The sequence below is a fragment of the Periplaneta americana genome, chromosome 16 (assembly GCF_040183065.1).
Source record: "Periplaneta americana isolate PAMFEO1 chromosome 16, P.americana_PAMFEO1_priV1, whole genome shotgun sequence".
Lineage (NCBI taxonomy): Eukaryota > Metazoa > Arthropoda > Insecta > Blattodea > Blattidae > Periplaneta > Periplaneta americana.
The window spans coordinates 66,919,446-66,931,632 of record NC_091132.1 but is presented as its reverse complement, the minus strand read 5'-3'; the positions used below and the strand labels follow the sequence as shown (position 1 = coordinate 66,931,632).

The window sequence follows — 12,187 nt, the reverse complement described above, 5'->3', positions numbered from 1 at the left end:
CGTATCTATGCTGGATGCCCCATAAAATATTTTTATTATCGTTTTTGAAAACTCGCCTATTTAAATTAATGTGAAGTCTGCTCTTGGTGGTTTGCACAGAGTTTCTCTATACGTGGCCTTATGGTTGAAAAATTGAACTGAGCATTGTTGCAGGTGTTCACATCTCTTTGGTAAAGTCTGTCTCAAAATAAAATTTACCATATCAAAGAGTTTGTTGCAAATGAAAAATTCGTTGTAAAGAGACTTTCTGGATGCAATAAAATTTATTTTTCAATTCCAAAATTTCGCGACACACCGGTTGGGAACCCCGGGTTTAAAGAATAAAGGTGTTAAAAGAAAAACTAGATAAATAAAAGGATAATAGACAGACAGGTAAGGGGTAAACATTGGAAGTTTACAGTGTAGAATCAAAGCTAAAATAGTGAAAACATAAAGGTTAAAAATACAAATTATAAAAATAAAATATGAAAATAGAATGTCACGAAGTAGCAAGAGACAAAAATTTAGTTATACTACAATTTCATACTTTGAGCATCAAGCTCCGTTCTTTCTATCAGAGAAACCACAAAAATGCAAAAATGAATTAGAGGCTGGAAGGCGTAGTGAAGATAACCTAATTTTTCCTCCAACGAGGATACAATCAGAGCTCTTCCAACACAGAAACAAATTACCCAGTGGAATAAAATAGTTTCTAGCCTAACAGACAGAAGCACAAGTCATGTTTGTGCCGTACTATAACAGTGCAGGTGCAACTGGTGTATTATCATGTCATAATTAATACCGCGGGCTTTTATAGCTCCTTTGTAAAAGAACAGAAAACAATGATTGATAAAGTAACCTCTGGAGAACAACATGTCTGTGCAGCGTTACCAATTTAATACCTCTTCAGGGAAATGCGGTCCCGATACGCTAACTTTCGCAGTAGTTGGACCATGTGCGCCGAGTTTAGTGCAGAAGGGAGTGGGGGGTTGCAGGAGTGCAGGAGGCGGAAAGGGGGAGTACGGGGGTGTTCCATTGCAAATGGATTTGCATTGTTCTGGTTTAGCCCCCAGTCATTTTTGCAACGACAAATTCTCTGCGGAGTATGATGTTCGATTGTTTTGTTTCGAGCTACGTGTAAACTACATGTATATAATCAAGAGATGGAACATCACGCGTCTCCCCGTGGCATGCTGCATCTGTTCGCGATCTGAACCAACCCCAAATTGTTTTGACACAAACGTGGTTCCTTGTTATTATCCTGACACGCACAATTCCGTGGTCTAGGTTTATCTGAGAATAGTCACATATAATCTTCCTGCAGCGTATACAAACATAATTAACTCTGTTCAAGTCAGCTTCCATAATGTTTACCATGTTCAAATAATCTCCTAGCAGCCGAGACGCGTAATTATCTTTGAGTTCCGTTATCCTGCATACGACAGAGTTTGTTCAGATTCTTCTGAATATAACATATCACGGGAACTTACTATTCACGTAGACCTCACGTCATACACGGCTCTCAATTTCATTTGTCAAGTTACTGAACAAACTTTATGTAATGTTGCAATACGTTAATGCATATTTACTTAATTTATTTAACTAGCTAGCTAGCGAGTACAAATTAAAATTATGGAACAAAAATGTTTCTAGCCACAACCGTAAGAGCCAGGCTCGTGTACTGTGTGGTCTTAGCCTATAATATAACATAAAATTTACAAGGACAGTTTATTAAATACAGTAAGTAACTTAATTCAAACCAATAAATACCACACAAGCGCAAAAAGAAAAAAAAAGAAGAAAGATAAACAGAGACAAAAACACATCTATATATAATTTGAACTGGTAATGGAAATTACGAGAAAACGGCTGAACGGATTTTAGTAAATGGCCCCTCATTATGAAGCTTGGAACCCAAAGTTTTTCGGAAAAATAGTAGTTTGCAGTGACATGTCAATTTTCCTACATAATTATCCTATTTTCCAAAATCCATCTGTCGTCAGTTTTGAGAACTAGCTAATTGCATTCAGGGGAAGCGAAGCGAGCATCAAGTCGGCCGTGTTGCATCTCAGAATAAAACAAAACACACACTACAGTAAACAATATTACACGAAGGCCATGATCTGCAAGAATGCTGACATATTTAGATCTCAAATTAAATTGGTTATTAAAAAACTTAACTTACTAAAAATAATTTACAGGTTCGATTCTGTGGTGTGTAATTTTCTGGGTACAGCTGTGTATTGGATATTAAAAACTACAAAACGTGAGGTGGTTTGAAAACATTATTACTATTAGAAATGAAATATTATTGTAGTTAATGCCGTGATGTGACTATTTTTCATTAATTATACATATTAATGCTATATTGATGACATGAAAGTGAAACGTTTTGGGGTTATATAAGTAGATGTAGAGAATAACTTAAATTAGATTTTTATTTCTATATTCTACTGAGTGGCGGCTATATAGTATATGTTACTGAAAGCTATAAAACTTACGTAAGATAATAATATTATTAAAAATCAAATATTTTTATAGTTATTAATCAAGTGGGTTGGGTCTTTTTCATATATTTAATGGCGGTGTGGTATAGATATTTATATGCGTGGTTCTCTTCAGTATTGGCTCGAGAGAGAGTATCTTTCATTATTATGGAAGCAAATAACTTTCAGATTGTCTGGTATTCTTCATTGAAAATAAATCTGAAAAATGTTTATTTGAACGTGTAATAAACTTAGTTTGCAGCATTTGCTGCACAAGCCACTAGTTTAATATAAATTGACAATCAGACAGAAGCCAGTTATTCAATAAAAACATGAATATAGTTGACAGAAATAAAAGGTAAAAAGAATACACACATTTGTTAATATTACATATCATGAATAATTTTATAAATTTATTTTTTAAAAGCTTCAGTTTTAAATATTTTCAAAATTGGAAAATGGTTTGTAGTTTTATTATAAAGTCTTGGGCCGAAACTAGCACCATGTTTAAGCATTTTTGTTTTCACGACAGTATTAGAACTTGTAAGAAATATATTTGGAATTTGTCATCTTGTTATTTTAATAATTGACTTAAATTAATAAAAAAAATGGTTTGACATAAATTATCTTTCTATCAACGAAAATAAAACCATAACTATTCCATTCTCATTATTTGAAAAATATAACAAACCTCCTACATCTATATTAAGTATTAAATTACATAATTGTAATTGTTGCCTTATACAGTGTAAATGTCCAATTATTAAGGAGTCCTCAGAAGTTAAATATTTAAGCATAATTTTCGACAATCATTTAAAATGGAACCAATACATTAATTACCCTTGTAATAAATTACGTAAAATAATATATTATTTTGTTTTATTGAGGAATTACTTTTCAATAAGTTTATTACGCACAATATACTTAACTTTATTTCTATCGGTAATTATGTATGGAATTATAGGATAGGGTAGCTTATTTAAATCCAATTTTAAGCCACTTTATTTATTACAGAAGAAAATAATTAAAATATGTCTTCATAAACCTACTGATTTTCCATCTCACAAATTGTTTTTAGACTTTAATTTTCTTAAAACAAGACAAATTTATTATATTGTATTAATAAAATTCATATATAAAATCGAAATAATTTTGAATTGTACTCTTAGTTATGAAACAAAAGGTATAAGTTCTTTAAGATTGTTTGAACCAAAATGAAACACCGCTACATTATTTAATCATAGTAGTAATTTAGGCCTAAACCTATACAATTCTAACATTTCTAGTATTAAATAAAAAAAACTTATTTTATAAAAACTGGAAAATAGTAAATTTAAATTTATATATTCTTATTGCGTAGTCGACACAAGACAATATGTATTAATTTCAATTCAGGAATCCGCCCCTGAGCACGAGTTCTACTCTTTCAGGGGCAAGCTAAAGTTTTTCTGTTTATAATATATTTTATGTTACAATTATTAGCAAAATAAATAATAAATAATTATCTTAGTATTTTGGGATTACGTTGGCATGCCATTTTCTTTCGTTGTAGTTCTAAGTTAGTCCCCTTATGTGGTCTACTTTAACTTAACAATTGTATTTAAAAATACGTCAAGTTGAAAGATGAGTGAATCCTGGCTTATTTCTTATTTGTATTTAGGCCTATTTGAACGTTATTAACAATGCAATACAGGATGAATACTAAATACCATCTTTTATGATCAGGCCGTAATATATCACATCAAAACATGCATAAATGAGATAGGAACTAATATGCCTACTCTATCTTTCAATTTTCCCCAAATGTCTAATGGGGTAAGTTTTATTTCCGTTGGAAATGCTTCTGGATCCATGGATTTAAGCTCAGACCTTAACGCCCACATGTCCTCGTTGAATAACCCGGACTTACAAATTACACTTTCGTCACTCCAAGCATCGTGCACAGAGTTTTTTTTTTTTAGAATTTAGTTCAACGCGTGCGTCGCGCAGCACGTTTTGAAAAACGGAGTCTGCTTGACGTAAGCAATGACGTACGTGCTTATCGTACTTCACAGTGCGAAATATATACATATTGTAACATCAGTTTGAACTGGGACACTGCACAGAGAACTCACAGTACAGTACTTGAAGACCAACCAGCTACAGTTATTTTCTTCGCAGTTCTTTCGCTGAAGCGAAGAATTCTCATCATTTCAGGGACAGGTACATGTCGTACATATCACATTGTTGTTGTTTCTCAACATTTAACTCCAATTACTACGAACTATGGATCAAAAGTAACTATTGCCTCATTCGACTTCTGGGTATTCCCTCTAATATCTCCATAACTAATCATCACACCATGACGATTCCTATCTCGAATTTCATAGACACAATATCCTTTACCACGCTCCCGTCTTTCAAGACGGCATTTAGTATCACCCTGTATAGTCAACACCAATGAATGTACGTATGTATAGGGAAAAAGGTGAGGAAAAGATCACGTAAGTGGAATATAGCTTTAGGAACAGGATTGTAAAACTGTAAGCACAAATTAAGTGGCATTGATAACATTATCGAAAAGTATACTGAACAAATTGTCGACCTGGTTGGCGAGTTGGTATAGCGCTGGCCTTCTATGCCCAAGGTTGCGGGTTCGATCCCGGGCCAGGTCGATGGCATTTAAGTGTGCTTAAATGCGACAGGCTCATGTCAGTACATTTACTGGCATGTAAAAGAATTCCTGCGGGACAAAATTCCGGCACATCCGGCGACGCTGATATAACCTCTGCAGTTGCGAGCGGCGTTAAATAAAACATAACATAACATACTGAACAAATAAACGTATTGAAAGTCATACAAAACATCATATAGTCACATTTCATCTTCACATTTTTCACATTCGCAATAAGGATTTTTTTTAACTTTCGTTACACACAACACAGACCCATGACTTGCACGTCAGGCAGCGAATCCAATCCTCCCTTTTGTACCGTAGAAGCAAAGGTCACATTTGCAAATATAACTTTTTTATATTTTTCTGTTCTTATTCTTCACCAGATTTGAACATGACGCATATTGATGTTATGTTGTAGTATTTACTGATTCACTTAGAATGTTCATTTCACTGTACTAATTATTCCAAATGTTGATAGTTAATCATATACTGCACTAACAATACTTCATTAGCAACAACAAATATTATACATCTGAACGCAAAGTGTCAAAGTAGCAACGAAAACTGTCAAAGTGACAAAGGATGATAAAGTAACTATGGTTTACGGTAGGCTACTAAACGCAGTTATTTTGAATTTCATGATTTTATCGTAATCTCATGGAATCCACACCGGGAATCAGTGTTGACTTAGCGTACATCCAATTTACAATGAAACTTACCAATTATAATTATTAGTTTATTTACGATTCTTACCTATCTTCGTTTCAGTCTTGCTAACAATCTATCCTACCAGATTTTTCAACAGTCATAATATTCCTTATTTTCCTATTTGTATGTTGAAATTTCTCGTAGGTAGTGGGCCTAATAGTAATATTATAAAGTGTAGCAATTCTGAAATTCAGCTCGAAGCACAGGATATTTTACACAGAATAAAGAAAGGAGAAAATGACTCCTTATTCTGATAATGTAACTAGGACCAACAAGTGTTAATTCTGAATTTCTTGTCTTGCAATGCAAATGTACTCTCATGTCATAATACAGTATGTCACATCGATTTCTCATATGTGCATGCCAACACAATTAATTTAAAAAATAAATTGAAGTATTGTCGTCAGTATAATATTTCATACTTCTCTAGTTTTTTATAGTTATTAGTTTTTGGTCAAAAAATTAAACTTTTCTATGAAGATCCTACAGATATTATACGAACTGCATCGGTACTAACATAACCTAACCTACATAGTACCTGTCATTTTATAAATTAATAACTATATTAACTCTCTTTTTCTTATACAGAATGCCCAAAAATTAAGTATAGTTTGTGCAGAATAAGGACGTTTAGGGATAAGACGTGTATGATGGTGCATTGCAGCAACATTGTGCATCTATATTCTGTAGTTGCTGCTGGAATCCGTGCATTGGCTTTGTAACAACAGCTAAACGTGACTTCTGTCGTTACAAGTAACAGAATCTGCATGATGTTCAGCATACTAGAGAGCTATTGTGATTACAAGGCTGGAGGGGTTGTTGTATGGTGACATTTTGACGAAATATAAACTCCGATTTCACAAAGCTGAACCCACAGATAAAACAATTCACACATTGGAGGACACGTTTAAGCGCACCGGGACTGTTGCAACGCAGCACGGACAAAGACGTCCATCAACCTCCAACGACGCCATTGAAGGCAACAGATTGTCCATTGAATGTAGTCCAAAATCAGAGCGAGCATTCAGCATTCGATAGTGCATACAATGTTCTCTTTCACACTCAAGAAGAAGCTGTACCACATGCATTACGAGGACTTTGCAGAACGTGTGACAACATGCATTGATATGCTTGCAGCAAATGAAGACCGCAATACCCTGTTCAGCAATGGGGCAACCTTCTACATTTGTGGAAAGCTTAAGATATAACTGCCGCAACTGAACTAACACACAGTCAGTGGAGCATGTGGAATTCCAGCGAGATTCTCCCAAGGTTAATGTACAGATGGGAATGAGTGACAAGGTTTAGAGCTCAGTCAATGAACAACCTGATGGCTTCAATGCTAGAATTGGTGGCTGATCAACGTCTTTGTCTGATCTCCGTTGCGACAGTTTCAATCCAATTAAACTTGTTTACAAGCGTAAGAATCGTTTTATCTATGGGTGCAGCTCTATGGAATCGGCGATGAATTTTCACCATATGATGACACCTCCGACATCCAAATTCACCCTGTCTGGTATACTAAACATCATGCAGGTTTCCTGAACACATGTTTAGCTGTTGTCACAAAGTCAATGCAACGATTGCAACTGTAACTACACAGTATATATAATTACACAATATACCTGCAGTGCACTACCATCTTACCTTTAAATGCCCTATTTCTACAAAATCAATATATAAATGTTTGGATATCCTGTATTTTTAACTTGATACGTCTCTGTTCGAGGCACAATTGATAAAAAAAATTCAACAATTTCAGCGTAACACTAAGTTCGAAAAGTCTTCGCTAGGTGCGTTCCCGTGCTGCCATCTATCGAATGTTGCGTAATCTACTCGCAAGTGTACACCGACGAGCGTTATCTAACAAGATGCTATCCTTATCTGCTTATAACCGAAATGTTAAAGGAAAAACATATCCCTAATGAAAAAACATTCATAAAGTGAAAGGAATGAAGCAAGGAGTTATTCATACAATCATTTGGATCGAGTGGATCGGATGTCAATTTTTTTCAATTTTTCAATTCAAAACATCACTATTATCTTTTTTAATATAGATTTTAAATGCAGAACAATAGCCTGCCTATCTCTCTTTTCCTTTCAGTTTCAATTTTGTTCCTAGTTTAAGTATCCTTTATTCGTTAATTCGTTCTATACCTTTCGTACATTAATAATTATTTATTTTACTCCCTCATTCTTTCCCTATCAATTTCACTGCAATAAAATGTGCAACCCATCTACACTGTTTTTTTGTGTAACAGTGGTTAACGTCTCTGTCTTCTACCGTGGCGATCCGGGTTCGATTCCCGTCTAAATCACGAAGGAATTCGTGACGGATAAAGGGGGCGCGAAGGGTTTTTCTCGGGCTTCCCCCATTTTCCCCCTCACAATTTTCATCAGCTCATCATCGCACGCAACAATTATCTTTATTCTGTGAGGTCCCGAACTAGTGTTTAATAAAAACTATTAATATGTATTAACTTAAACGAGAATATATATTGTTCTCTATTCGAATATATTGTAAAACAGAAATGTTTATCACTTTACAAATTATTACATAATTTGCTTTCTGTATTTTAAAAAATGTGCGGTAATACTATTTTCACTCATATTTTGATAAAAAGTACTATAGCCTATTGCACGCGTATAAGAATGCCGTGGAGGTAGGGAGGTTTCCCAGTCACTTTTTTCTTCTCCTTACGCCTAAGTGGGTTTCACGAGACAACGAATGGCCTATATGTTTACTGTTTTACCGAACATGTAGAATTGTTCCCTTAAAGACCTCTTAAAACATGAGTGCTTTTAAATTCCTGACAAATGAATAGATATAAAAAACTATGTTTAATAATATATCTGATTTACAATTAATTGTACAATTATTAGAAAATTAACAGCAACTCACCTTCCTTATGACGCGATGCCGAGGTCAGAGGTGTCCATACAGCAGCACACATAAATATTTAACATGCATGATAACTAACTCAGTGTTCTTCAACCTATTACCCTTCAAATTTACGTTTGTAGCTCTCGAGAATATGAACATTTTAATGGATTATTTAATTACGCTACATCAGCTGTTCAATTTTTAGCGTCAATCAAATTGGAGATAGCAAGATAGAATTTAGCGAGATGAGTTCCAGGATGTCACTGGGTTCGCCTCAGAGTCGACAATCCAATTAGATAGTCAGCTGAGATGGGACGGGACCCTACACCAGAACGCAACTCTGAAAAACGAGTCCACATTGCTATATCTGAATTACACTGGTGGCCTTTTAGAATAGGGTGACAATGTGTAATATATATATATATATATATATATATATATATATAATCAGAATATATTATGAATTTTTTACTTTTACGGTACGCCTTTTTCTTTAACCCAGTACAATGACTGAGTGAAAATAAATTAATTTGCACGAATCACAAGATAATTATTCAAGCATCTGCCACTTATTCGCCCTGTTTGTCCTGCGTATGATATGGCTGTTAAAATGCGACAGGTGGCCCTACCGGCATTTGTGAATCCGATGCTGACGGGTAGACCATCCTAACCCAGAATATCTGCTAAGGTGGTTATGAGAGGCGGTGTTGAAAAAATATATTTTTTGTTTTCTGATATATTTTTATAAATTTAATATATTTTATTAATATTAATTCATTAAAGCATTTCTAATAATTTTAATAATGTTAGTGCACGAGCCATATTTCGTTTACGTGAGCAGTTAAAATTCAATAACTGAAAACTGTTCACTCCATAAGTCTGTTGTATGTCTAATTACAGCGAAAACTACACTTCTTACGTTGGCAGTATTTTTTCCTATGACGTCACTTCTTATTCGTTACTTAAGGCAGTAATTGATGGAAGTTTTATAGTTTTTAAAACAGTATTTTTGACTGCGATTTCTGAAAAATACATTTTCTAACACAAGTTTCTCATTTTCTCAAGAACTTCCAATGGTATAGCTCTGAAAATTTACGACTCATTTATAATGCTATTCTGGTAATGTGCATCTACAATTGTAGAACTACGACAATAATGACACTATATAGGCCTAAACTAAAAATTCAAAGAAAAAGTCATAAGAATTAAAAAAAATAGCTTCGGAGGAACAGTATCTTGATAAAAGAAGAATAGTACGTTTGTAAGATAAGACGGTATAATATATAAAAATTTCATAACATTATCTTGAATAATATCAGAGAAAATGGCAAGTGAATGTGGTAAATTAAAAATTCACGGGATAGTCCGTTCATACTCCCCTCTAAACCAGGGATGCAAAACTGTGCTACAATTGTAGTAGACGTCATAATTCACAACACGTAACTCATCCCTTCTCTTCAACCTTCGCGTCATTGGATATGGTAGGGGGAGAAGAGATACAGATACGTCATTGAAGGCTCCTGCCTTGTGGACGGGAGAACAAACTATTTCCCCATGCTTCCACCCCTCTCTTCCCCAGTTCTGGATCCCTGCTCTAAACCCAGTGTCCAAAACTCCAAACCCTTAAATCATATACCAATATCAGAGACTCTTACTATCCCAAAGACGTCCCTCAGCCTATTGTTGAAAACTACAGATCACAGATAAAATGTAGGGACTTAGGATACATGGCATAATAATTATGCTGCAGCTTGCATCTGGTTGATTTTAGTTTAGCCCTTCATCGGTAAAAGGTTGAAGACCACTGATCTAATAATTATTATCATAAACGAAAACTCACCTTCCTTGGGCGGAACGTAGCCATGCACTTCACAGTAAGTGCCTCCAGGACCAGGAGTATCCAAAGTGTAAAAGGTTGCTGCAGATGATGCGGACATGTGATCCTCACTCGACTGCAGACTCTCTTGTCTTTGTTGCTGTTGCTGCTGTTGTTGCTGCTGTTGCTGCTGCTGTTGTTGCTGTTGTTGCTGTTTCTGTTGCATCTCTTCTCGTCGACACTTGGCGCAACGGCGCATTTCGGCGCGAACGCGAAGCAACCACACCATACCGAAAAGCGCCATCTTGATGCTAATCACCTCGGCGTTGAGTAGCATCGTCATTATAATGTCAGGTTTGTTAACCAGGGGCCAAGCAATGTTTTCATCCTCGTTGTCTTCATTATAGATAAGAACATGATTCACCACTCGATGCTGAGGACTCATGCCTTTCTCGCGTGACTCCTACAACCGCCGAATCTTTGCTGCAAGTCTCATGCCACACCACGGAAACGCGATTGAGCAATGTACATACATACGAAACTGACGACACCCTACCGACAATTAAAACGCCAGTAACACAATTTTTATAAGACTTTCAAAGTAAGAAAGTTACTAAAAATACAAAAGTTAAGTCTTCATAAAGTTCTTTTACACAAATTTAGTTTATTTTACAAATATAGCAACTCTTCCCACGTATTTATTCTTCTTAAAAACTCGAGTTCTTTTTATCGTTTCTTCTTGTCCACGATCTCTTTCACAGAGAGTTTCTTTAACTATTCTTTGGATGGAAAACACTTTCTAAAAGTTTTTACATTACAAAAAGACGTGAAACTTGTGGTTCACTCAAACACTTTCCTAAATACACTGTGGAACACCCCCCTCCACGTCCAATGACAGTTCTCTCTTCTCCGGAAACTGATGTAGTGAGTCTGAACACTTTGATTTATAGTCCATCGTAAATCACGCGATCTCTTGCCCCAGAGTATTATGAGTTCGTTTCTAGAGTGTCCTTCGTAAAAGAGATGAAATGAAGAATAAACGTGTTATACTAATGTTACACTCTCGTCATAACTGAATATTGATGAATTTCTCGTTCAGAGTTTTTAATAATTTCTTGATAAATATCGCGTAGGAAAATTTCAGTTCTCTTTCTGTCCACATAACACAGTTCCCTTTTCGCTTTCGGATGCGAGGAAAATACTCGTATATTGACCGGATTTGTTCCCAGTTTTCGTATCATAAGTTCAGCAAGATTGCATCGTCACACGGCTGGGCATCCATTTTCTGTAATAAGTACAAATTGTTGTACGACAAGAATAGCAAGCGCTTGTGAAAATATGTTGGAATACACCGTACTACAGGCCTACAGAGTGGGAAGCGTATACGTGCAAATATTTTTAGAAGTAATTGGGGATAGCATACTGAACCACATTATGTAACAAATTTCTCAATCTTCGAAGTTATTTTTAGACATGAAAAAACACCAAGTTTTTAGGTTAATTAATACCTCCACGCGATTGTTTTCTTTACGAACGCCTCACTAGTTACGCGGAGGTCTAAGCTTGTGTGGGTTGTCTACTGTCCAGGCTTACCATGAAAGTCTTTGTGTTGTAACAGGTTATTAAATAATTTATCGTGTATCAAAACATAATCACCT

At 35.2% G+C, this 12,187-nt stretch overlaps 1 protein-coding gene across 3 annotated transcripts in view; it reads right to left on the bottom strand.

The window, feature by feature from the left end:
* LOC138716394 (uncharacterized) overlaps positions 1-12,187 on the bottom strand; it is a 1,440,554-nt gene that overhangs the window by 828,637 nt on the left and 599,730 nt on the right. For all 3 annotated transcript variants that reach the window (XM_069849432.1, XM_069849430.1, XM_069849431.1), the window contains exon 2: positions 10,554-11,814. In XM_069849432.1, coding sequence (XP_069705533.1) covers positions 10,554-10,974 — 421 coding nt within the window. In that variant the 5' untranslated portion in view covers positions 10,975-11,814. The remainder of the gene's footprint in view (positions 1-10,553; positions 11,815-12,187) is intronic.